The sequence below is a fragment of the Myotis nattereri genome, assembly GCF_964212035.1.
Source record: "Myotis nattereri genome assembly, chromosome: X".
In the NCBI taxonomy this organism is placed as follows: domain Eukaryota; kingdom Metazoa; phylum Chordata; class Mammalia; order Chiroptera; family Vespertilionidae; genus Myotis; species Myotis nattereri.
In genome coordinates, this window is record NC_138078.1 from 119,144,744 (window position 1) to 119,170,941 (window position 26,198).

The 26,198-nt window shown below is 45.9% G+C and overlaps 1 protein-coding gene across 1 annotated transcript; it reads left to right on the plus strand.

Moving 5' to 3' along the window:
• The first annotated feature begins 594 nt into the window (after nucleotides 1-594).
• On the plus strand, nucleotides 595-25,977 carry UTP14A (UTP14A small subunit processome component). The gene is made up of 15 exons (XM_081081305.1): nucleotides 595-721; nucleotides 1,591-1,666; nucleotides 2,349-2,419; nucleotides 3,121-3,185; nucleotides 5,942-6,084; nucleotides 6,376-6,531; nucleotides 12,274-12,393; nucleotides 12,491-12,585; nucleotides 13,497-13,620; nucleotides 13,701-13,778; nucleotides 17,291-17,684; nucleotides 20,522-20,916; nucleotides 21,877-22,070; nucleotides 22,184-22,283; nucleotides 25,371-25,977. The coding sequence occupies exons 1-15, from the start codon at nucleotides 696-698 to the stop codon at nucleotides 25,632-25,634; spliced, it is 2,301 nt and encodes a 766-aa protein (XP_080937431.1). The 5' UTR covers nucleotides 595-695; the 3' UTR covers nucleotides 25,635-25,977.
• The last annotated feature ends 221 nt before the right edge of the window (nucleotides 25,978-26,198 follow it).

A 26,198-nucleotide genomic window follows, 5' to 3' on the forward strand; every position in this document is an offset into this window, starting at 1 on the left:
TTTCCCTCTCCCTAAAAACCAATGGAAAAATACTAGTATCCTCGGGTGAGGATTAACAAAAAACAAACAAAACTTATGGGAGATGAGGGAGTTGCAACCACCGATCCTGGATGAAACTGTTACATAGGGAAGGAGGAACCTAGAGAGCTGCGATGACAAGAAGGCACAGGAGGAGAGGGGATTTTTCCTGAAGAGAAAATTTGCTTTGTTCACTGATAAGTCACAGGGGCATAGCACGCTGCTGGCTACCACGCAGGTGCTCAGAAAGCCTGCAGTTGGCCCGAGGCGGCTGGCAGAACGCTGTCCAACACGGACGGGAGCTGGAGCCTGGATCCAGCAGGGACAGCGAATTCTCGGCCCATCCCTGGCCAGGCAGCACCCGCGCCCTAAGGATCTCCCACTTTGGGCCGCTCGGAAGCCAGGGGCAGGAAGGAGGGACAACCATGCTGGCGACACAAGAGGGGTGGGTGGGTCCAGCAAAGCTCCGCCCACTGGCAGGCTTTACCGTTCAGGCTCCGGTGTCCCAGCAGGCCCCTCCCGAAGCAGCTCCGGTTCCTTGCAAGCCCGGGGCGGGCCGGAAATGACGCGACTCGTCACACGTGATTGGATGAAGCAGAAATTGCTTTTCGGCCGGTACGGAAATTGCCTTCCTTTTAGCTTCCGCTCCTGGTCCATGTGAGGGACAGACGGCTGAGATGAGCGGGGTTCGGACTGCGAAGAGGTGAGGGGTAAAGAAGATTCGGGAGGCTGGGTTTCAATGGGGGTCGGATTTTGAGACGTGGATGCCTTTTAACAGATTACACTTGTTTCCCTCTCAAAAATTCACTATTCGTTACTGTTTCCGCGATCCATCTTTTAAAGCCCTTTTAATTTAACTTAATTCTCTCCCTAGCTGTATTCTTATCCTTGTGGTCCTGATGCGGTTTCTCCCTCTCCAGCTAAGTTAATATGTTGCATTGCTCTCATCACGTGACTCTTTTCTTCCGCTTCTTCCGCGAGTTTCAGTCCTCTGTGCAAGCAGTGCCAGTGCTGTAAACTCCCTTGTCTTGTAAACCTTTGCTGATGGGAGCCATCTGCGACGTTTTCTCCTGTGATGTTTCATCCCACCCAACAGGGGAACTAAATATAATCCGTTCAGCACAGCTTGCCTTGCAAAGACTGATGCAGATTCCATAACTCATTTCTGGGTACCAGCAGTATTCCTTAGTTAAGCGTCTGCTTTGTTGAGAAGGTCCCAGGAAAAACTGCTTACTCATCTGCTTTCATCCAGTTCTGTTTCCTCATTCCTGGGAACAAGTCATCAAGATGTCACTTCTGAGTAAGTTGCACCTATAAAGATTTCTTCCATATGGAGGATGCTTAGTAATATTAAATGGTGAAACTGCCTTGCCTCGGGCGAGCAACAGCATCTTCTGCCGCCTTCCCTAGGGTCTGATATTTTTACAGCCTCCCAAAGGTCAGTGGGAAATGCAGTGCCAATCACTGGAGGGTGTTATATCTTCTTCATGCAGTTCTGTGTGGGTATCACCAATCACTGTTCACCTCTTGTTATTTCAACTGATAATATTTCTCTTTTATCTCCTTTAACAGCCTTCTGGCTCTAAGGGAACAGGAAGAACTAGAAGATTTGCCAAATGACTACCCCTTGAGCACCAGTGAAGATGAGGTGGGCAACAGTCGCTAAACTGTCTTCTCCAGTTCCCTTCCGCCTCAAAGTTAGGCAGCACATTCCTGGAAAGGAAATAGGTGGCAAAATTGTTTACATTTGTGCAGATCTTGCAAATAAATTACAACCACTTGTTTAGTGTTTCATGTAGAAGATACTATATTAAGTGCTGTGGGAATTTGAAGACTGTATAAGATACAGTCACTGTCTTCAAGTTGATTACCTATAGTTGAGTATATAAGAACAAAACATATGGTCCTCATTATAGGATTTTCCTATTTCCCAGATTTGGATTTCTGTAGAGAGTTATTTAAGTGTCTGACTGTAATATACATAATTAAGCTGGATCTCCAACAGATGCTCTAGGAATGCCAGCTCTTTATTCTCTTGACAAAGCTACTTAGATTGGTTTTTTAATTTGAGAGTTTCTGAGTCAAATCACATTATGTTGCATACAGAAACATTATTCCCATAGCATTTTTCTTCCCCAAACAAGTTAAGACAGAAGTATAACATTACCAAGGCTCTATAATGAGGGAGTTTGGTTTTTGAAGCAGTTCTTTCAAACCTCATCTGGTTCCCCACTGACCAAAAGATGGAGAGATTTTACATGGAATTCAATTTCCACACTGCCTTTTCCCTCCCTTCATCATTCTGATGGTTTTTCCTTTTCTGTGTCTAGGGGGACGGTGGTGGAGAGCGAAAGCATCAAAAGCTTCTGGAAGCAATCAGTTCCCTTGATGGAAAGAATAGGTAACATTCCCGTCATTTGGACAGGTTGTAACCTGATTCCATGAGATTTATCTGCAACTAATATTCATTGAGTACCTACGACAGTGAAGACACAATGCCAACATCATTAAGAGCACATACTTTGGAGACAGACTGCATAGGCAAATTTTGTGATCTCTCTGCACCTCAATTTCTTCAATTAGAAAATAAGATTAATAATGGTACCTACCTTATAGGGTTGTGACATTTAAATGAGTTAATAAATGTAAAGGTCTTAAACTAATGCCCAGCATTTAGTAAACATTATGTAATTGTTAGCCATTATTGTGTTAGACCTCTGTGCATATGAACTCTTACTGAATACGCATATTTTTGAAGCATTGAGTAGACATTACTTATCCCCTTTAGAGAAGTTAATTGACTTGCCCCACAATCACTGCTCATAAGTAACATCCAGTATTAAAATCCAGGTATGTTTTTTGTTTTTAAATCCAGGTATGTTTGAATCCAAGTCCAATACCTTTTCCACTATGCCTACCTATTGCCTTGTGTTTTTGAGGGTCTGAGTCTACATTAAGAGATGGTTAGACTACCAAGTCCAGGTTAGGAACAGATTTCCTGGTTGCTTTGTGACAAAACTCTGGGAGAGAAATACAAAGAAGTATTTGTCCCCCAGCAATATGTGTCTGTTCTTTCTATATTTTGTTTTGCCTAAATTTCAGGCGGAAATTGGCTGAGAGATCTGAGGCTAGTCTGAAGGTGTCAGAATTCACGGTCAGTTCTGAAGGTAAGTTAACAAAAGAAGCTATCTGTGCATGGAGCTTGTGGAGTTCCAAAAGTATAATGTCAGTGATCGGAAACCCAGGGGGGAGCTAAGAGCTGGGGGGCAGGGCAAAGGCGGCCCTGGGGCCGCCTTTGCCCTGCCCCCCAGCCATGATCAGAGAATCAGGCGCCTTTGCCGCCCTGGCCAGTGATAGCAGGAAGTAGGGGTGGAGCCAGCGATGGGAGCTGGGCACGGTCGAAGCTGGCAGTCCCAGGAGCTAGGGGTCCCTTGCCTGGGCCTAAAGCGAAGCCCACGATCGCAGTGCCCCCCACTGCCACTGCAGGTCCCCGCTGCCTGGGCCGGATGCCTCGGCCAGAGGCGTTAGGCCTGGGCAGGGGCGGAGCCTGCAACCGCGGGGAGCTGGGGGTCCCCTGCCCAGGCCTGACACCTCTGCCGGAGGCCTCAGGCCTGGGCAAGGGGCCAATCAGGCGATCGGAGGGTGATGGGGGTCAACTCCTCTGGCCGAGGCATCAGGCCTGGGTGGGGGGCGGAGCCGGGGATTGGGGGGATATGATGGTCCCCTTGCCCAGGCCTGAAGCCTGGGTCAGAGGCGTCAGGCTTGGGCGGGGGGTGGAGCAAGCGATCAGAGGGAGATGGGGGTCCCCTGCCCAGGCATGATTCCTGGGCCAGAGGCCTCAGGCCTGGGCGGGGGCCAGAGCCAGTGATCGGGGGGAGATGGGGGTCCCCTGTCCAAGCCTGACACCTCTGGCAGAGGCATCAGGCCTGGGCAAGGGGCCGATCAGGCGATCGGAGGGTGATGGGGGTCAATGCCTGAGGGCTCCCAGTATGTGAGAGGGGGCAGGCTGGGCTGAGGGACACTCTCCCCCCCCACACACACACACACACCCAGTGCACGAATTTCGTGCACCAGGCCCCTAGTTTAAATATATAAAATATCAAAAATATAAATCTTTGTTTTACTATGGTTGCAAATATCAAAAAATTTCTATATGTGACACAGCACCAGAGTTAAGTTAGGGTTTTTCAAACTGCTGACATGCTGAGCTAGGTCCTAGTACAATGTTTCAACCTTTTTTTCTCTTTTTGGCTTCCTGGGGAGCCTTTTTATATACTTTGTTTCTTCACTATCTCCCCCACCCCCTTTTAGGATAGGGTTGAGCTTCAGAGGGACACAAAACTGTAATATCCAAGATTCTTTTCACACACTCCCCCAAGAACCAATTTTCACCCCCTGGGTGGGGGAGTGACCTCACCCCTGTGAGAATTCATGATTGAGTAAATGGCAGAGTTGGGATTTCAACCTGATACCAAGTCTAGATGCCAAAACTTTGTAACCATATTCACAACTTAAGAAGCTTAAATGAGTTACATTCTTTTAGTAACCACTACCTATCACTTCCCAGAACAAGTAACAATGTATTCTCCCAGGCCTGTTCATTCAGCAAATACTTCCTGTGCTTCTACTATGTATCAGTTTCAGAACAGTTTAGATCAGTGCTTTTCAACTGGTGTGCCACAAGAATTTTTAAAAACGTGCAATACCTATTTAGTCAGTGACACTTGACCTTCTTCCCCTTAGATTGTCAGATTTAAAAAAAATGACAGTGACAACAGCCAACACAACAATAGCCATCCAGTGTGAATGAATCAAAATTATACCTTTTCTTTGTCAGATCAATATATATATTTTGGTGTGCCGCAGAATTTTAATAATTAGTTTATGTGTGCTTTGAGATGATAAAGGTTGAAAATCACTGGTTTAGATATTGGGCTATATAAAGAATAATACACTGATCTCATGAGGCTTACATTCTAGTGGGATGTGGAGACAATAGAAAATTAAAACAGGATGATGCAATAAAGAGATATGAATGACAAGAAAAGTCAATCATGCAAACGGGGGAAAGCATTCCAGGCCAGAGGGCAGCTGGTACAAAGGCTGTAAGGAAGAAATAGGATCGTATGTTTGAAGAATAGGAAGTGTGGCTGGAACATAGTGGAGGTGGGGGGGACACAGCATTGGAATGACAGACCAAGATCCCATATAGGGACCAGATCCCATAGGGCTGTGTCGTTTAGATCCATGTGGTTGGCCTTCCATATCCTTGGTTATCACATCATTGCCTTCAACCAACCATGGATTGCAAATATTTGAATTAAAAAACACCAGAACATTCCAAAAGGCAAAGCTTGAATTTGCCACACACTGAACACTAGGCTGAATCCTTGCGAATAAAGTGATGTGTAGGCATACCCTCCTACAGCCTATATGCAGAATATAGGTTACAGCAAATATGACACCATTTGATGTAAGGGACTTGAGCATCCTAGATTTTGGTATCCACAGGGTCTTATAACCAAACTGCCATGGATACCAAGGGATGATTATAATTCCAAGTATAATGGGAGCCATTGGAGGATTTTCAGCAGGATCGTGATATGCTGTAATTTGCATTTTCAAAATATCACTTTGGATGCTGTGTGAAGAATGAATTGCAGTGGGGCAAGAGTGAAAGCAGAAAGACCATCAGAAAAGCAAATGGCTTTTGAAAATTAATTTTCTTCTACCCTCCCTACCCATGTGAGAATGAAGGAAAGTGATCATACCACTATAGCTAGTGATTAAAGTAAGAGAATTATTCCTGCTTCCCTGCATATTTGCCTGTCTGCCGGCATTTTCTACCCAGATATCCGCCTGTGTGATAATTGAGATTTGGCCTCACTTATCAGTCTGACCAGAAAGTTTGGCCTTTCTACAGGATCAGGAGAAAGATTAGTCCTTTCAGATCTGCTTGAGCCCGTTAAAACTTCATCCTCATTGGCCACTGTGAAAAAGCAACTGAATAGAGTCAAATCAAAGAAGACTGTGGAGCTACCCCTTAACAAAGAAGAGGTTGAGCGGGTGAGTTAAAAAGTATCCAATAAGAGGAAGAAATTGAACTAATGAGGAAAAACAGGGTAAGAAGGGAAGGAGGGGGAAAGCCAGACTAATGGAAGGGGAAGTTGTGATTGCCTCACCCTGAAACAGATTAAAACTAATCCTGGGGAAGGTGCATTCCTGAGAAGTAAACAAGAGCTTATCTCTAACATCCTGTTCCTTCCTTGGGCTAAGAAACTTTGCCTCCTAATTTCCCACTAGTCCTTTGAGTTTGTTGCCTAATTTTGTGGCTCTTGTATTTCTTGCCTGTTTCAGATCCACAGGGAAGTGGCATTCAATAAAACCTCACAGACGCTCTCCAAATGGGATCCCATCGTTCAGAAGAACCGACAAGCAGAACAGCTGGTTTTCCCCCTGATGAAGGAGCAGTCAGCCTTTGCTCCCATTGAGCATGTGCTCAACGGCTGGAAGGTAAGTGCTATGCAAGGAAACCGCACCTTGGAAAGTGAAGTTACGTAATGTGGAGATTGCAAGGTCTGCCATTGATTTGGTTGGGCATGTTAAACTGAAATTCCAGCTGCGGCCATTGTAGTCTGTCAGTCAGAAAGGGAGAGAAGGGGGTAGCAAGATTCATTGTCAGCCGTGCAATAGCCAGTCACAGTGGCTCTATAGTTGCTTTTCATCAGTTTGTAGCATATAATACACATGGTTATTTCTGTGTTTTTGTGTTAAAATATCCAATTGCCATTAGAGAAGAAACATGATGCATTTTTTTTCACATCCCAGTTTTTATAGTAAAAAGCTTTCAAAGCCACATTCTGATCTGGGGGAAATCAGGAACTCAGCAGACCCAAAGTTTGCTTATAAAGGAATATCACCTTAAAATATAACATTGTGCCCAGCTGGCATGGTTCAGTGGTTGAGCCTGGACCTATGAACCAGGAGGTCACGACTCAATTCCCAGTCAGGGCACATGCCTGGGTTGCGGGCTCAATCCCCAGAGTGGGACGAGCAGGAGGCAGCTGATCAATGATCTCTCTTGTCATTTATGTTTCTATCTTTCTCTCCCTCTCCTTTCCTCTCTGAAATCAATAAAAATATATTTAAATTTTAAAAATAAAGTGTGGCTGTAGGAAGGAAGGGAGACTTCAGGAAAAAAAATTAAGAGATAATATAATTTGTACGATTCAAAAAAGTCTGACCTACCTCTGACCCCATCTGATCATTTTTACCCCATAATCATCCGGATGTAACCACTTCTGTAAGTTTTTTTGTTATTGTTAACTTAAGAGTTTTACTGATATATTTGTGTTTACCTTATTTTTGTCAAAAAGGTAGTATATGCTACTACACACTCTGCACCTTGCTTTTTCAAAAGACAGTGTAATTTTGGAGATCGCAGGAAAATGATGAGATGAGAGGTGAAGGTGGCACTAATAATGGTACCTCTACTCCCCAGGAACTCCCTGTGCAAGAAGATAGAGTGGCCCAGAGACTGTCTATTGAATCTGTTGGACCATTCATGCCAAGATTCATTTTTGAGAAATGACGCCAGTGTGGCACAAATAAGGAAATGCTTAGGTCAGGGGGTGCTTTCTAGCTAGCAACTCTCAGTTCTCTTCTTACACTTAGAGTGCAAAGTACCATGGACTAGTAATATACTAGTATTTCTGAAGATTAAGAATCCAAAAAGTCACCTGGCCAGTGTGGCTCACTTGGTTGAGCATCATCCCATGCACTGAAAGGTCACTGATTTGATTCCAGATTGTAGGCTTGATACCCAGTCAGGGTTCATGCAAGAGGCAGCTGATGGATTTCTCTATCATAGCAATATTTTTCTCTCTTTCCCTTCCTCTCTCTCTCTTAAAATTAATAAAAACATTTAAAAAAAAAAGCAGCCCAGCCAGAGTGGCTGTTAATTGAGTAGTTCAGTTGGTTGAGCGTTGTCCTGTACACAGAAAAGTTTCCAGCTTGATTGCCAGTTAGGGCACATACCTGGGTTGTGGGTTCGATCCCCAGTCGGGACGCATATGGAGGGCAACCAGTCGATGTTTCTCATATTGATGTTTCTCTCTCTCCCTCCCTCTATGTATGTCCTTGGGTGAAGATTTAAGAAAAACAATCCAAAAAGTCTTGGTTCAGCTTCCTAAAATTCCATTAGACTCTAGCTAAGAAGAATTAAATGGGATAATGCATGTGAAAGCATTTGTAAACTGCAAAGTGCTAAAAATGATGTAAGATAACTCTTCTCAGCCCTGCTCTCCTTCCCTCCACTAGCAGTTTGCAGAGTTTTCACCTCAAAACCTGCTGGGGGCCAGCCCCAGTGGTCCAGGGGTTCCCAAAGGTGTGGACGGAGTCTGCGAAGAATGTTTTACACGGAGACAGCGTTCAAAACTCTCTAGCTTTCCTTAGTCTCCGTGGATCTTCCCTGTGCCTGGCTGAGGCCAGAGAGAGAGATCCCAAGGCAAGCTGAGCCTTTATTTTATAGTGAGAGGTAAACAAGGTAGTGGTTTCCATTAGTTACACTGTTCTTGTGAGTTTCACTTGTTTTTGTTCTTGTGAGTTTCACTTGTTTTTGTTCTTGTGAGTTTCACTTGTTTTCACCATGGTTATACTTCCGGCACTTCCTCAGCCCATTAGCTTCCCAGATAAGATCTAGGGAGCCTCATAAGGTCAAGCCTAATTATGCTAAGAGGACTGTGCCCTCTAAGCTGGGAATTGTTTGTGACTTTGCCCACAGGTCAGTCCGAGGCTTAACCCTATATCAGCTCCCCACAAAAACCCTTGTTTTTCAATATGCCCTCAAAAGGGGAGGGGGAATCCCATTGCTAGAAAATGCTGCCTGCCCCGATTGGAGATTGGCAATTCACAATATACATTAGCTTTTTAAAGGCTATGAAAAGATAGTAAAGAAATCCCTTTGACTTACTCTAACCCAGAGTGTACAAACTGATATTATTAAAAACCAAATAAATTAATTCTTAAACTTTTTTTAATGAAGTGAATCTTGTTAGCTGATGAGGAAGGACCGTACTTTGGGAAGAGCTGGCCTCTACTGCTTCTGTGTTCTCTGTCCTTCTTCCCCTACTGCCCTACTGCAACTTCTTTTTTATTTATTTTTTATTTTTTAGTTAATCCTCACCCGAGGATAGTTTTCCATTGATTTTTTAAAATTTATTTATTTATTTATTTATTCATTCATTCATTCATTCATTCATTTATTTTTACAGAGAGTAGGAGAGACACAGAGAGAGAAACATCAGTGGGAGAGAGACACATTGACTGGTTGCCTCCCTTGGGCTGACACACTATCCACTGAGCCAAACTGGTTAGGGCCTAAAACTTCTTTCAAAGGCCATTAATGAGGGACCTCCTAGTCACCACATCCCATGCCCTCTTCAGTCTTCAACCAATTTGACACTATTTTATTGATTTTTTTACAGAGAGGAAGGGACAGGGATAGAGAGTTAGAAACATCTTGCCCTGACCGGTTTGGCTCAGTGGATAGAGCATCGGCCTGCGGACTGAAAGGTCCCAGGTTCGATTCCAGTCAAGGGCATGTACCTTGGTTGCAGGCACATCCCCAGTAGGAGGTGTGCAGGAGGCAGGTGATCGATGTTTCTCTCTCATCGATGTTTCTAACTCTCTATCCCTCTCCCTTCCTCTCTGTAAAAAATCAATAAAATATATTTTAAAAAATAGAAATAAAAGAAACATCGATGAGAGAGAAACATGGATCAGTTACCTCCTGCACACCCCCTACTGGGGATGTGCCCACAACCTAGGTGCATGCCCTTGACTGGAATTGAACCTGGGACCCTTCAGTCCGCAGGCCGACGCTCTATCCACTGAGCCAAACTGGTCAGGGCCAAATTGACACTATTGACACATTGTTAAAAATTCCTGCCTTGGCTTCTGTGATACCCTCCTGATTTTTATCTATCTGACTTTCTTAGTCCTTTTTATTCTTGCGCTGTAAGTTCCGTGACTTTTGACTATCAACTGTATATGCTACAGATTATTCTCAAGCCCTTCCTTCTGAGCTCCAGTCCCAGATTCCGTATGACTAGCAGGCCTCACCTGGGTCTCCCCTATGCATTTTAAATTTCACACACAACAAAGTAAACCTGGCATTTTCCTTCCCCAGACTCCCAAACCTGTACCACCACCTTCATTCTATAACTCAGTCACTTTGGTTGGAAACCTCAGGCATCTCATTTCTCCTTCCGTTGACTCCTCCCCAGCCCAGGCAGTGAGCTAGTGTGTGAATTCTGTCTCTGTGACAGCTTTCAGATCCCTGGCTCTTCTTCTCATTTTCATTTTCAGCTTTCATTTGCAACTTTACATACAGAGTAGGGCAAAGGTAGGAAAAGAATAACAATAATTGATAAATAATAATGCAAGAATAAACTCTGTGTTTCGTGTACTCATAATTGTAAACCTACTTTTGCCCCACCCTGTATACCCTCTTACACAATCACCAGGATTTGCTTTCTGAAACAAAACTAATTGTCACGCTCCTGCTTAAAATCCTTCAGAAGCTCTCCAATTGTAGAATGAGACAAACACTGAGCATTTTACTGCACTGGACAACACACTGTCCGCTTACACACTTCTCCTTTTCATATATCTGTTTTTGCTTATACTCATATCTCCACTTGGCCCTCTCCTTTACAGAACTGTACTTAACTCCTCAAACAAAGCCTAATTCCAAAAGTAAGTCTCTTCCTTCCCAAAGCCTAACTCACCCCCCAATCAGAATTAATTGTTTCTCTGTGATTACTCCTTTGGACTAACATTTAACCTATTGTGTTGTTAGTGATGGATTTGTCTCTTTCCTCTGAAAGGCTGTGAGCTCTATGAGGACAGGAATGAGCTTAATCAATTGTGTATTCTAGCACCCTCTACAAGTACCTACAATGTAGCTGCAATCAATAAATGTTGAATTGGAGGGAGATTACAATATTGTAATATAAATCACTTTGTAGCCTGTGATTGATCACTACTACAAATACTAAAAATGGAAGAATGTGTACCTTTACTATTCAATAGAATAGGTTTATGGTTAAATCAATAGCAGTGTGTAATGTATGATGATGTGTGTTTATGCATTTGTCTAGATATTTGTAAGTTTGAGACTGACCATGATATATATGAAAACCACATATAAAGTGTGTATGAGGTTTGAAACTGGCTCTGTTGCCTAGGGCTATCTTTGTACCTTGCCAAAATGGACTGTGTCGTGATTGGCCTGACTATTTTAGCCACCCTTACATTATCGGTCAAGCAGTAAATGAGGTGTTTGGCTGACAAGTGAAGTAACTTGTTCACAGTCCATTCGTTCCATGCATGTAGACACTACCTAGCATGCAAAGTTTACTGCAAACTGAGGAACTAGAGCCCAAGTTAGAAGATGACTAGAATTAAATTTGAACTCTCAGGAAGCCAGTTATGTGAAGGTCATATTTTTTTAAAATATATTTTATTGATTTTTTACAGAGAGGAAGGGAGAGGGATAGAGAATTAGAAAGATCAATGAGAGAGAAACATCGATCAGCTGCCTCCTGCACACTCCCTATTGGGGATGTGCCCGCAACCAAGGTACATGCCCTTGACCGGAATCGAACCTGGGACCCTTGGGTCCGCAGGCCGATGCTCTATCCACTGAGCCAAACCGGTCAGGGCTGAAGGTCATATTTTTAAAGGCAGTGTCTTTTTGTGCTCATCTTAGACCTAATCTCCCCTTCCCTCTAGAGATATTTTTAAAAGGAACCTTATATGAAATCTGAGATTCCTATCTATGCCATATGTGTAACAACACAGGGGCCATTTTGTTTTGCAACTATCAAAACTGATATTTGGTACTGCTTTTCCTCTTTCCTGCCAGCATGTACTTTAAGGGCATCCTGTTTCTATTCTTAAGAGAATGGCATTCTGTTTTAAATATATTAATAATCCAAACAGAGTGATACTCAGTAATATTAGAAACTAGCCTCAGAGTCTCCTTGCTGAAGTTGTCTTAAATCAGAATAAAATAAGGCTTTATCTGCACAGCTGGGCAGCAAAACTGGAACCCCTTCTCTTGCTGTAATAGCCAATCCTATCCAGTTAGTGATTCCAATTATGGCATCAAAGTAGATGGTCATAGGACTGGAAAGAGGAAGACAGTGGGAGCATGGCTTAAGACTCAGGATGTTTTGTTATGTCTTTAAGGCAAGAACACCCCTGGAGCAGGAGATTTTTAACCTCCTTTGTAAGAACAAGCAGCCAGTGACAGACCCTTTACTGACCCCTGTGGAAAAGGCCTCTCTCAAAGCCATGAGCCTGGAAGAGGTAAGTGTGATAGGCCTTTTATACACCCAGGCAGGGCCTGTTTCTCCCAGCATTTGCTCTCAAGCCCAGGAGTCACTGTAAATCTCATTCACTGTAGGCTAAGATGCGCCGAGCAGAGCTTCAGAGAGCCCGGGCCCTGCAGTCTTACTATGAGGCCAGAGCTCGAAGAGAGAAGAAAATCAAAAGCAAAAAGTAAGGAGCTATACCTAAAACCAATATAATTTTATTAACCAATAAATTCAACAAAAAAAGTTAAAAAAAAAAAAAAAGGTGGCCCGGCCAATGGCCAATTTGGCTTAGTGGTTGAGCGTTGACCTATGAACCAGGAGGTCATGGTTCAGTTCCCAATCCGGGCACATGCCCGGGTTGTGGGCTAGATCCCCAGTGTGGAGCTTGCAGGAGGCAGCCAATTAATAATTCTCTCTCATCATTGATATTTCTATCATCTCTGAAATCCATAAAAATATATTTTAAAAAATAAAAATTGGTATAATTACCATTTAAAATAATAATTTAAAAAATAGATATGGAGACCCATGCTAACTAGCCTTGGGTTCCATGAAAGAAAGTGAGGTGAAAAGAACCTTTGACGTGGCAATTGAGGTCATGTAGAAGAGGTCACAAATAGGCGTGACTAACCTTTCTTTTCCCTGAGACCAATCTCATAAAAGTGTTGCCTGCTTCACTAGTGCCCTCTCCACTGGCTTTGGCTTTCTATCTTGGTTGTTGATAAACAAGATGTCTGCACAATTACTTTGTCTCCTTTCCAGGGTGTGACAGAGGGATTCTGCAGAATGAACTCTGAATTCTATAGCTGTTGAGGCCAGCAGAGCTTCCTTCCTATCTTTTTGCCTGTTTGGAACATGTCCTATTCTTCCTTGCACTATAGGTTTGTTCTGCAGAGGTCGGCCCTGTGGGCTGCAGGGACTGAGAGGCCTGCCAGCGCTCTCAGGTCCCAAAGTGGCTCCCTCCCATCACCTAGCTCTGTGATGTCCATTCTGGCTTCCACATAGGGAAACCTCTTGGTAGTAGGGACACTTTTGTGTGTGGCATCAGTGTTTCCACTGAATCTCTTTCCTTGTACCTCTCTCATTACCCTGTAGGTATCACAGAGTTCTGAAGAAAGGAAAGGCCAAGAAAGCCCTAAAAGAGTTTGAGAACCTGCGGAAGACCAATCCTGCTGCTGCACTGGAAGAACTGGAAAAACTTGAAAAGGCCAGAATGATGGTGAGGCTGCCTCTTGCCCTACCCCTGAACCACCTTTCCCCAGAAAGCAATACGGATCTCACTCTCTCCTTTCTTTCCAGGAACGAATGAGCCTTAAGCACCAGAACAGTGGAAAATGGGCAAAGTCAAAGGCAATTATGGCCAAATATGACCTGGAGGTAAGAGACCATCAGGATGAGAGAATGGGTGGAATTGGAGGAAAGAAACAGAGTTGGGTAAGAGCCATGAGAGTGGATGGAAAACCAGGAATCTAAAAAGGTATCAGAAAAAATAATAATCTATCCTATCTAATAATAGACAAACATGGTAATTAACCGTACCTCCAACACGCTTCCCATTGGCTAATCAGGGTGATATGCAAATTAACTGCCAACCAAGATGGCGGCCGGCAGCCAGGCAGCTGAAGCAAACAAGAGGCTTGCTTGCTCCAGTGATGGAGGAAGCCAAGGTTCCCCGCCTGCTGCTGCCGGCCTCTGAGCTGCAGTCTAAGAAACAATGTTGCAATTATAGAAGCTAAACAAACCCCAGAAACCTGCTTTCAGCCAGCCGGGCCTCAGATCTGGAGCTGCAACAGTGTTTCAATTATAGAAGCCAAACAAACCCAGATACCTGCTTTCAGCAGCCAAGGTCTCAGAGCTAGAGCCGAGCCTCAGAGCTAAAGCCGGCTCTCAGTTCCAGTGAAATCCATAGAAGGTAAATAAATCCCAGAATTTAAAAAAAAAAAGAAAAAAAGGAGAGGTTGGGAGCTTCAGTCACCCGCCAGCCTGAAAACGGCCCTCAGTCCCTCATCCAGACTGGCCAGGCACCCCAGTTGGGACCCCCACCCTAAAGGGGGTGTGACCACCTGCAAACAGCCATCATCCCCTCACCCAGGCTGGCCAGGCATCCCAGCAGGACCCCCACCCTGATCCGGGACACCCTTCAGGGCAAACCAGCCAACCCCCACCTGTGCACCAGGCCTCAATCCTATATAGTAAAAGGGTAATATGCAAACTGACCCTAACAGCAGAATGACTGGGAATGACTGGTCACTGTGACACACACTGACCACCAGGGGGCAGATGCTCAATGCAGGAGCTACCCTCTGGTGGTCAGGGCGCTCTCACATGGGAGGAGTTCTGCTCAGCCACAAGCCAGGCTGATGGCTGCCAGTACAGCGGTGGTGGTGGGAGCCTCTCCTGCCTCCTCAGCAGCACTAAGGATGTCAGACTGCAGCTTAGGTCTACTCCCTGCTGGTAAGTGGACAACCCCAGAGGGCTACCAGGCTGCCAGAGGGATGTTTGATTGCCATCTTAGGCCCAATCCCCCAGGGAGTGGGCCTAAGCCAGCAGGTGGTCATCCCCTGAGGGGTCCCAGACTGCCAGAGGGCACAGGCCGGGCTGAGGGACACCCACCTCCCCCCCGCCCCGAGGGCACAAATTTTTGTGCACCAGGCCTCTAGTCTACACTAATAAAAGAGAAAAATGGTAATTGGCGTACGGCGATACCCTTTTCATTGGCTAATCAGGGCTATATGCAAATTAACTGCCAACTAAGATTGGCAGTTAACTGCCAACAAGATGGCGGCTAATTTGCATATGTAGGCACAATGCAGGGAGGCGAAAGGGAAAGCAGGAAGAAGCCCCCTGCCACTGACAGTGATTGGAAACCCAGGGGGGAGCTAAGAGCTGGGGGGCAGGGCAAAGGCGGCCCCCCCAGCCATGATCGGAGAATCAGGTGCCTTTTCCGCCCTGGCCAGTGATAGCAGGAAGTAGGGGTGGAGTCAGCGATGGGAGCTGGGCAAGGTCGAAGCTGGCAGTCCCAGGAGCTAGGGGTCCCTTGCCTGGGCCTAAAGCGAAGCCCACGATCGCGGGGCCGCTGCAGCTGTGGGTCCCCGCTGCCCGGGCCGGATGCCTAGGCAAGAGGCGTTAGGCTTGGGCAGGGGCGGAGCCTGCAACCGCAGGGAGCTGGGGGTCCCCTGCCCAGGCCTGACACCTCTGCCGGAGGCCTCAGGCCTGGTCAAGGGGCCGATCCGGTGAGGTGATTGGTGATCGGAGGGTGATGAGGGTCAACTCCTCTGGCCGAGGCATCAGGCCTGGGCGGGGGGCGGAGCCGGGGTTTGGGGGGATATGATGGTCCCCTTGCCCAGGCCTGAAGCCTGGGTCAGAGGCATCAGGCTTGGGCGGGGGGTGGAGCAAACGATCAGAGGGAGATGGGGGTCCCCTGCCCAGGCATGATTCCTGGGCCAGAGGCCTCAGGCCTGGGCGGGGGCCAGAGCCAGTGATCGGGGGGAGATGGGGGTCCCCTGTCCAAGCCTGACACCTCTGGCAGAGGCGTCAGGCCTGGGCAAGGGGCCGATCAGGTGATCGGAGGGTGATGGGGGTCTATGCCTCTGGCCGAGGCATCAGGCCTGGGCAAGGGGCAGAGCCAGCAATCGGAGGGGTCTGGGGGCCCCCTCCCCAGGCCTGATGCCTGGGCCAGAGGCATCAGGCCTGGGCTGGGGGCAGAACCAGTGATGGGGGGAAATGAGGGTCCCCTGCCCAGGCCTGACACCTCTGTCAGAGGCGTCAGGCCTGGGCAAGGGGCCGATCCTGTGATTGGAGGGTGATGGGGGTCAACGCCTGAGGGCTCCCAGTATGTGAGAGGGGGCAGGCTGGGCTGAGGGACACTCCCCCACACACACACCCAGTGCACGAATTTCGTGCTCCGGGCCCCTAGTATATATATAAAAGGCTAAGTGACTGGCCGTCCATCTGACCATCCGACTAACTGATCTGCTGGTACATACGATGCACACTGGCAATTTAAAAATAAACGTTTACCACACAAATCTTCTAATTAATTTCCTTTCATTGTGCACGAATCTGTGCACCAGGCCACTAGTAATAAAATAAAGTATCAGAAAAATCTCTAAGGCAGAGAGGAAAATGACCAGGAACAAGGTGGAAAAGGAGACATGGAAGGGGAAAAGAGCATTGAAGGTAAATCCAGTTAAAGAGGAGAGGGAAAAAAAATTATATATATACACACACACACACATACATACTAGAGGCCTGATACACAAAAATTTGTGCACTGGGGTGGGTCCCTCAGCCTGGCCTGTGTCCTCTCGCAGTCGGGGGCCCCTTTCCCTGGCTGCTGGCACCAGTTTTCCTCTGGTGCCCGGAACCCAGGCCTTCGCTCTTCACTGGGAGGGGCCCGGGCCCCGGGGGTGTGGCCGAGGCCGGTGCGGCGGGCTTCCCTCTTCCCTCTTCCCTCTTTGCTCTTTGCTCGCCACGCTGGCCTTCGCTCGCTGCTCCTACCCGGGGCCAGCCAGCTTGGCACCTATGTATGCAAATTAACCACCATCTTTCTTGACAGTTAATTTGCATATCGCCCTGATTAGCCAATGGGAAGCGTAGCGAAGGTACGGTCAATTACCCTTCTTGTCTTATTAGGATAGATATATATATATATATATATATATATAAATAAATATAATGTTTCACATGTTGGTTCCTTGAGGACAAAGAATTTGACTTCCATTTTATTCCATAGCTAGTAACACAGTGGTATATGTAGTTTAAACAGTAAGCACCAGTAAGAAATACTTAAGTCAGATTGAGAGGAGGCAGCTTTAAGAAATGGACCAGGAAAGGTGTTATTGCAATCACTAATGACAAGGCACACGTGCTATCACTCCTTCCTCCAGGCTCGCCAGGCTATGCAGGATCAGTTGGCCAGGAACAAAGAACTGACCCAGAAAGTCCAGGTGGCCTCTGAGAGTGAGGAAGAGGAGGGAGGTGAGGAAGAAGAGGGTGATCTCCTTGTCCCTGATGCGGTGAATGAGGCACACATGACTGCAGATGGACCGAACCCCTGGATGGTCAGGAATCACTCTGGTGATGCAAAAGAGGCTGAAATCCAGAAGGACCCTGAACAACTTCCAGAGCCCATGGCCAACGAGGCTTCTGAAAGTGAGGAAGAAGAAAGACCAGTGGAAGAGGAAGAAATTTTGTTGAAAGAATTTGAGGAAAGGCGATCGCTTAGGAAAAAGTCGGGGCTCAACCAGGATGCCAAGCCAGTGGGCAGACAAGAAACAAAAGGTGAGTTGTGGTGGACCGGAAGGGAGAGCTTAGTACAAATGCTATGGACCAACTGTGAGAGGAAGACCGTGCCCACCCACACACACCGCAGAATGATGAGGCTCTAGGGACTTTCAAGAGAGTGTTGTGGGTCCTGAAGAGAAAACAGATGATCATAATTACCATTTTTCTTCAAAGGCATTTAATAAGTGGTCATCTGCATGGCTGTATAATGTGTGTTCCAACACGCTTTCTGCTCTTGAGGTCTTGCACTCTTCAGAAAGGCAGGGCTACAGCATCCTTGAAGTCAGGGCAGCCATCACCATTGCTGGTACCCACAAACCAGAAAGAAGTGTACATGGGGGGATGGCAACTCTGAAAATCCCTCACACCCACAGACATAGGTGATTTTGTTTTTGTTAATCCTCACCCAATGGTATTTTTTTCCATAGATTTTTTTTTTAGAGAAAGTAGAAGGGTGGGGGAGAGACAGAGAGAGAGAGAAACATTGATGTGAGAGAGACACATCAATCAGTTGCCTCCTTGCACATGCTGGAGATCGAGCCTGCAACTGAGGTACATGCCCTTGACTGGAATCACACCCACGACCCTTCAGTCCGTGGGCTGCCGCTCTATCCACTGAGCCAAACTGGCTAGGGTATGAGGTATTATGAAGCATCTTCAAATTATGGCTGTAGTGTTCTGTATTGTTTGTGAAGTAGAAATAGCATTTTTAGCACTTCATAAATGCTGGCTGATACATGATATGGGGTAAGACTTTCCGGACAGGAATTAATGACTTCATAAGGTATGTGGTAAATTAGAATTTTTACCCCAATGCTCAGATTCATTTGCATATTATATTTTCTACTAGTTATCTTGAAGAGATTTTACGGTAACAGTGTTAGGTTAGCACCTTTAGGCAGGTCAGAGAGCTCCCGTTCTGGGGAAAAAGCAGGTCATCAAAGCCTGCTTGGGAAACTACCTACATTCACAATCATCTGGCTATCTGGACAGAATCTTTGGTCTGATTGTATTTCCTATAGGAATAATGCATTTGGGTGACAGCAGGAATCTGTTTTTATGTTATTTTTAATATATGTTTATTGATTTCAGAGGGGAAGGGAGAGATTGAAACATCAATGATGAGAGAGAATCACTGACTGGCTGCCTCCCGCACGCTCTGCTCTGGGGATCCAGCCCGCAACCCAGGCATGTGCCCTGACCGGAAATTGAACCATGACCTCCTGGTTCATAGATTGGCGCTCAACCACTAAGTCATGCAAGCCAGGCAGGAATCTGTTTTTCCGTGGCCAAAAATGATAAGAGCTGTCACTTAGAATGTTTTATAAGGCCTTTACTTGGGATTTTCACCTGGAGAGTTCTGGGGTTAATAGTTACAATCAGTTACTTCCAAGAGGATTTTGGAGAGCAGTGCTGTAGGCCAAGGTCATGGGGCAGTGTCTCTACAACCACAGGAAAGCAGCCACATCCTCCTGAGCCCCCTCAGAAGTTGGCCATCTAGCTAAATGCGTAGAGCAATTGCTTGTGGTATGGAAGGTGGATTTGGATTTCCTTGGATGATAAAAATAGAATGTTGCCGAAACCGGTTTGGCTCAGTGGATAGAGCGTCGGCCTGCGGACTGAGGGGTCCCAGGTTCGATTCCGGTCAGGGGCATGTGCCTTGGTTGCGGGCACATCCCCGGTGGGAGATGTGCAGGAGGCAGCTGATCGAGGTTTCTCTCTCATCGATGTTTCTAGCTCTCTATCTCTCTCCATTCCTCTCTGTAAAAAATCAATAAAATATATTTAAAAAAAATAGAATGTTACCAACCCTTTGGGGAAATAGTGGGAAGTCATGGACCCCACACAAAATGGACAAGGAAACTTGGTCCTTGAAGAATAAACGTAGATGTATCCAAAGTCCAGATCTCAAGTAGTTCTTCCAGTGGCTTCAAGCCAGAGCTAGAGAGCAGGGTGAACTTGGGAATGGAGGCAACTTGAGTCAATTTAGAGGACAGTTGAGAAGTGTGTCACTGCCATGTTTTCCTCGGGGCTCTCAGAGACCAGTGGTGTTTACTCATATGGTGCTGGTGACTGGAAAGTGCAAGCTAATTGACTCAGCCACAACAGGTCATGAAATACTGCTTTAAGATAAAACAATGCTGGATAAGGTTTTTACAAATAGGACATTACAATGTAAATTATAAATAGTAAATCACACTTTTTAGGAATTACAAATATTAAATTACAATGAAGTTGCATTCAGAGGCCACCTGCTCATTAAAAAGGCCTTTTTAAAATTTGGGACTTGGACCTTGGCCAGTGTGGCTCAGTTGGTTGAGTGTCATCCTGTGCACTGAAAGGTCACCGCTTCAGTTCCAGGTCAGGGCACATGCCCAGGTTGCTGGCTTGATCCCGGGTGGGGGAGCATGCGGGAGGCAGCAGATCAATGTTTCTCTCTCACACTGATATTTCTCTCTCCCTTTCCCTTTCTCTCTCTCTTAAAAAAAAATCAATAAAAGCATATATTTTTTTAAATGTTAAAATTTGGGATTTGAGGCCATTTCCCCAACCAGGGTTTATCTACTGTATGAGGCAATTAAGTCACAGTTCCTGTTATAGAGTGAGTCATTGGCAAAGTTGGGAATAGGGCCCAACATGCTGCTTTTAACTACTCAACTCCATTACCTTGCTACTTGATAGGTAATTATTAGTGCGCTCCTCTTCATTGGGATGCCTCGGTGCCCAACCCCCAGTGGGTGCTCTACAGATGCTCACTGAGAGTGTTCAGTAAGTGCTCATTGACTAGGCAACATCCAACCTCCTTTTCTGACAGCTTTCATTTCTTCCTCCAGATTCTAGCACCCAGGAGGTGCTATCCGAACTGAGGGCACTATCTCAGAAACTGAACAAGGATAGCCATCAGTGCAGGAAGCAAAACGTGGGTTCAGCAAGGACTGTTTTGTCTGTCCAGAGAGAGGAACCTGCTGGGGAAGAAGAGGAGCCCCCGTTGCTGCAGAGGCCGGAGAGAGCACAGACTCTGGAGGAGCTAGAGGAACTGAGCAAAGAAGGCTGCTTTCAAAATGAGGAGCTTCCCAGGCCTGCGTTAGAAGGGCAGCAGTTGGAGAGGAATAATCAGCCTAGTGCTCCCAAGAAGAAAACGAAGGAACAAATGATAGACCTACAGAACATCCTAACCACCAAATCTCCTTCCGTGAAGTCTTTGGCTGTCCCCACGATAGAGGAGTTGGTGAGCAGAGCCAGGGTCCAGGGTGTCTTGGGCCATTGTGGGGGATCAGAGCTGGTGAAGAAAGTGCCCTTTTTGCACAAGGAATAGAATCAGTGAAGTTTGTTGTGCTGGGATCACATATCGGTAGTTGAGAGGCCCAGAATAGTATGGGGCCACACTGGATCCGGTAACAATTTGATAGATGCAAATCTGTGAGTGCCGAGACTCCAACATCCTAAATCCTGAACCACCAAACTCTTTCTGGGGTTACTCTAAAACTGCCCTCAGAGGAAAGAGGGAGGCACTCAAAGCTCTGATGAGATCCCAGGCAGGACATTCGAAGGTGAGTCAAGGAGTTCTTGCCAAGGTTTTGTGCTATTCAGTGGGATCTCAAACGGTCCAGGACTCCCTGAATAAGTAATAGAAATTGCTCAAGTCAGGAGCCCTGGCCCTCCTTTTGAGGACTATAAGCTGAAGGATGCCTGCATACTGGCCAGGCCACTTGGAGCTCCTCCTCCTAACACAGTCCATTCATTACTCCACCCTGCAGCTTCCTTACTGAAAGTTTAAAATTGTGTCATATGATAATGAGCTGGGGATATTGACCCTAGAGAGAAGAAAATTGGAGCATGATTGGCTACCAATCTGTATTGCAAGACCATCATTGTTCAGCACTTTCCCCCTAGAGGGCGCTAAAACGACACCACCCAAAATTCAAGCGCTGCTGCCCAAACCACTACTGTAAAGCAAGCTGTAGCTACAGAACCTCTTAACCACAGTAGCTCCCTTCCTGAAGTCTTTGGAAGTCCCCCTGACAATAGAGAAGTTAATAAACAGAGCCAGGATCTCGGACCATCGTGGGGTGGGGGGGTCAAAGCTGATATAGAAAGTGCCAGAAAAAAGATTTTGTGGTTAGGAGGTTCTGTAGCTCCTACTTTACCCCAAACTCCCCTCTCTGTTCTCACTCTTGTTTCTTCCCAGGAAGATGAACAGGAGAGAGAGCAAAAGCAAATGATAAAGGAAGCTTTTGCTGGTGATGATGTCATCAGAGACTTCTTGAAAGAGAAGAGAGAAGCTGTGGAGGCGAGTAAGCCAAAGGACGTGGACCTGACTCTGCCTGGCTGGGGCGAGTGGGGCGGTGTGGGCCTGAAGCCCAGTGCCAAAAAGAGACGCCGGTAAGAAAGCCTGTCAAGAAGGGCACCAGGTTCGCCCAACTCACCGTCAATGCCCTCCCAGCCCTTTTGACTAAGTCCTAAGGCTCTTAGACATGCTGCTGTTTGCTTTCCAGGTTTCTCATTAAAGCACCTGAAGGTCCTCCAAGAAAAGACAAGAATTTACCAAATGTGATTATCAATGAAAAGCGAAACATCCAGGCAGCAGCTCACCAGGTGAGGGATGGAGAGCTCTTTTGCTGCCTCCTCTTTGCTGCCCAGCTCTCTTGCTTGGGAGGGACATTCTAGTGCTCTGTGGTCTAGAGGGACGTGTGATCTTGACCACGGAATCAAATCTATTTTTGTTTTTACTGACTGGCTCTGAGATGAATAATTCCAGATCGACTCTGCTGTTTTAATTACTGACCGGGAAGAAAGGTTGCGACTTACAGGGATAATCTCTGCAGCAATGGTGAGGTCTTCAGATCTGTGTTTTCAACTAGTAGCCCAGCTAACACTGGTGCAAATGGGTCTCACCAAAGGAAGAATTATTGTTCTTCAGGCTGGTATTTATAGTCAAGGTAATGTCTAAAGACTATAACATTTTTTAAAAAATATATTTTATTGATTTTTTACAGAGAGGAAGGGAGAAGGATAGAGAGTCAGAAACATCGATGAGAGAGAAACATCGATCAGCTGCCTCCTACTGGGGATGTGCCTGCAACCAAGGTACATGCCCTTGACCGGAATCGAACCCGGGACCCTTGAGTCCACAGGCTGATGCCCTATCCACTGAGCCAAACCGGTCAGGGCAAGACTGTAAAATTTGAGCTACATCTTAAGAAAAACGAAGACGAATGGGCACTTGTTCAGTGTAGTGCAAGAATTTTAAATTGTGTCATATGATAATGAGCTAGGGTTGTTTACCCAAGAGAGAAGCAAATTTGAGCAGTATATTGAAGGCTGTTGTATGGAGTGGAGTCATATAAAGTAGAAGTTAGAGGAAAGGCAGAATTCAATTCAAGGAAAAACTTTCTGCTAGTCTAGAGAGAATGTGTTGCTCTGGGGTATGAACATGTGTAGAGAGGACTCAGGAATGAAATTAGACTCAACGACTTCTATGTTCCCTTCAGTTCTGAAAGTCTGTGACCCTAAGATCTGCCCCTAGCCAGTATATATTAAAATGACTTGTATGTTTCTTTCTGAAAAAAAGAGGGGGAGGGACTATTTAATAGGTACAAAAAGAGGTGAGGAAATAACATTTCAATAACACTTTATTGATTTCATTTTGTAAACCAGTCACTGCAGAAATTGAATTATAAACACTGTATTCCCAGTTGAGGCTACATAACCAGAAAACGCAATGAACAGGCATGTATAGGATAAGAGCGAGAGAAAAGGAGTGCTTCACCAGGCCAGGATTCTAGATGAAGGGCCAAGTGAGGAACTCAATAAAGACCACCCTTCCCTTCCAGGGGTCTTAGCTATTTGTTTTTTAATGCAGTCACAGCAAATTGACAAATAGTTTTCCAGAATCTCCCTTGATTTTTCCTCTTTTTTTAAAAAAAATATATTTTATTGATTTTTTACAGAGAGGAAGGGAGAGGGATAGAGAGTTAGAAACATCGATGAGAGAGAAACATCGATCAGCTCCTCATGCACACCTCCTACTGGGGATGTGCCCACAACCAAGGTACATGCCCTTGATGGGAATCGAACCCGGGACCCTTCAGTCCACAGACCGACACTCTATCCACTGAGCCAAACCAGTCAGGGCTTTTTTTTTTTTTTTTTTTTACTGATTTCAGAGAGGAAGGGAGAGGGAAAGAGAGATAGAAACATCAATGATGAGAAAGAATCATTAATCAGCTGCCTCCTGCGCGCTCCCCACTGGAGATCGAGCCTGCAACCCGGGCATGTGCCCTTGACCGGAAACAAACCCAGGACCCTTCAGTCCGCAGGCTGATGCTCTATCCACTGAGCCAAACCAGCTAGGGCTGCCTCATCTTTTAAAATAAGCTATAGACTGCAAGTCCCAGCATGCAATAGAATAAAATGTGCTTTATACTAAAGGGGAGACCTTCCAGAACTGAACACTCTATCCAGGTGTGTTTGTTCCTCTTGACCTGGGTGACATACAGATCTAGCTATCAACCCCAATAAAACTTTACCTTACCCTAAAGAGAATCTGTCCTTCACTACCATCAGGACCACCTGGCAGTACTCGGCTTCTTTTGAGTGTGTTCCATTGAATATCTCCAAAGACTACTGATTGTAACTTCCCCCCCTTTTTTTTTCTTACATCTTTTTCCTCCTCTTTGGCAATTGGGGAAGTGTTTAAAGATTATTTAAATGTCTGAAGATAGTGCTGTGGTGAGTGGCGAAGAGTGCTGGGCAAGGCGAGGAGCCTGGGTTCTGCTCTCCCTTGAGGCTCCTATTTTCTTAGGTAAATCACTTCCTGTCTCTAAGCCAAACTGTGGGTCTGAGGCAGATGACCTTTGTCATTACCTTGAGCTTTCTAGCTTGGACAGTTTGTGATGCCAATGGAGGATGAAGCTAACTAAGTGTAGCAGCCTAGTAGAGTTTAAGGTTCAGGATTAAACCTCTGGGTTCCTTAAAACATCAGTCCTGGCCCTGGCTGGTGTGCTCAATGGTTAGAGTGTCAGCCCTAGCACCAACGGGTTGCAGGTTCAGTTCCCAGTCAAGGGGATATACCTGGGTTTCAGGGCTTGTGCAGGAAGCAACCAATCGATGTGTCTGTCTCACATCGATGCTTCTCTCTCCCTCTTCCTCTCTCCCTCCTTCCTTCCCTAAAAATTAATGGAAAAAATATCCTCAGGTGAGGATTAACAAAACAAACAAGAACAAAACATCAGTCCTGTTTATCAAGGAGAGAGTAAGAGGGTCACAAAGTCTACAGGGATACACAAATGCCCGGGTGTTTCTTGGAGTTGCAAGGCACAATAGGAAGGTTGTGTAGAAGACCCACTTGAGAACATAGCCATGGAGCTACTGTAGTGTTCCTACAGCTATGGGGGCAGTATCAGGGTGTATTTTCAACCCCTTAGATTGTTGGAGAAGCTTGGGGAGAGAGGGGTCCTAAATCCAAATTAGGCCCCTCTACTCCCCAGTGTCTTCAGCAGATTAGGACTCCTAAGGCTAGATGGAGGCAATGGGATGCCTTGACCTCTCAGTAGCTTCACCCACTGCCTCCCTAGAGGCAGTAGAACTGTGGCCCGTGTGCCAACACTACCTGACCAATTGCCATTGTACACCTGCACCCCAGGCGAGGCTCACGACTAGTCACTCTGCCTTCCTTTCCAGGTGCGGGTGCTTCCATATCCATTTACCCACCATCAACAATTTGAGAGGACCATCCAGACCCCTATAGGATCTACATGGAACACCCAGAGAGCCTTCCAGAAGCTGACTACACCCAAGGTTGTCACCAAGCCAGGACATATCATTAAGCCTATAAAAGCAGAGGATGTGGGCTACCGGTCTTCCTCAAGGTCGGACCTCTCTGTCATACAGAGGAATCCAAAACAACTCTCCATACGTCACAAAAAACAGCTGAAGAAAAATTAAAGATTGAGTTGCTGGAAGAGTGACATCTTGGTGCCTAGAACCAGGACCCCACCCAGAGTGCTCCTCCATTGGCCGGGTTTTACTACAAGCTACAGAATCAATTTCAGAATTCATCAGCACACATTTTAGGAATAAAGGCATTTTTATCTATTTAACTAGAGTATATTCTGTGTCATTTTCAAGTCAGACAAAACGCCTTTGAATGTTCCCCATTGCACGTCTCTAGGTGTACTTGTCAGGGGAACTCCATTTTCTCACCAAGGATTATATAGTTAGTGCTAGGTTGGAGTGAAGTAAACCTAAACTATGATCTTAAATATATCACATCAGGCATGATCTACTGTAAATAACCACTTTTTTTTACACTCGGAGATAGTGACTAATTATTGTATATTAACCTCTGAACTTATAAACAATATGCACAATCCAAGCTATTGGATTTGGGGCTGGTCGTAAGACGATGCTGAAGCTGGGCTCAGCTTTAAGTATAGCCACTGTCATTTTCTTGGCGAGTGAGCCTCCCAGCTCGCACAGGTCTTAGAGAAGCTAGCACTTTTCTCATTC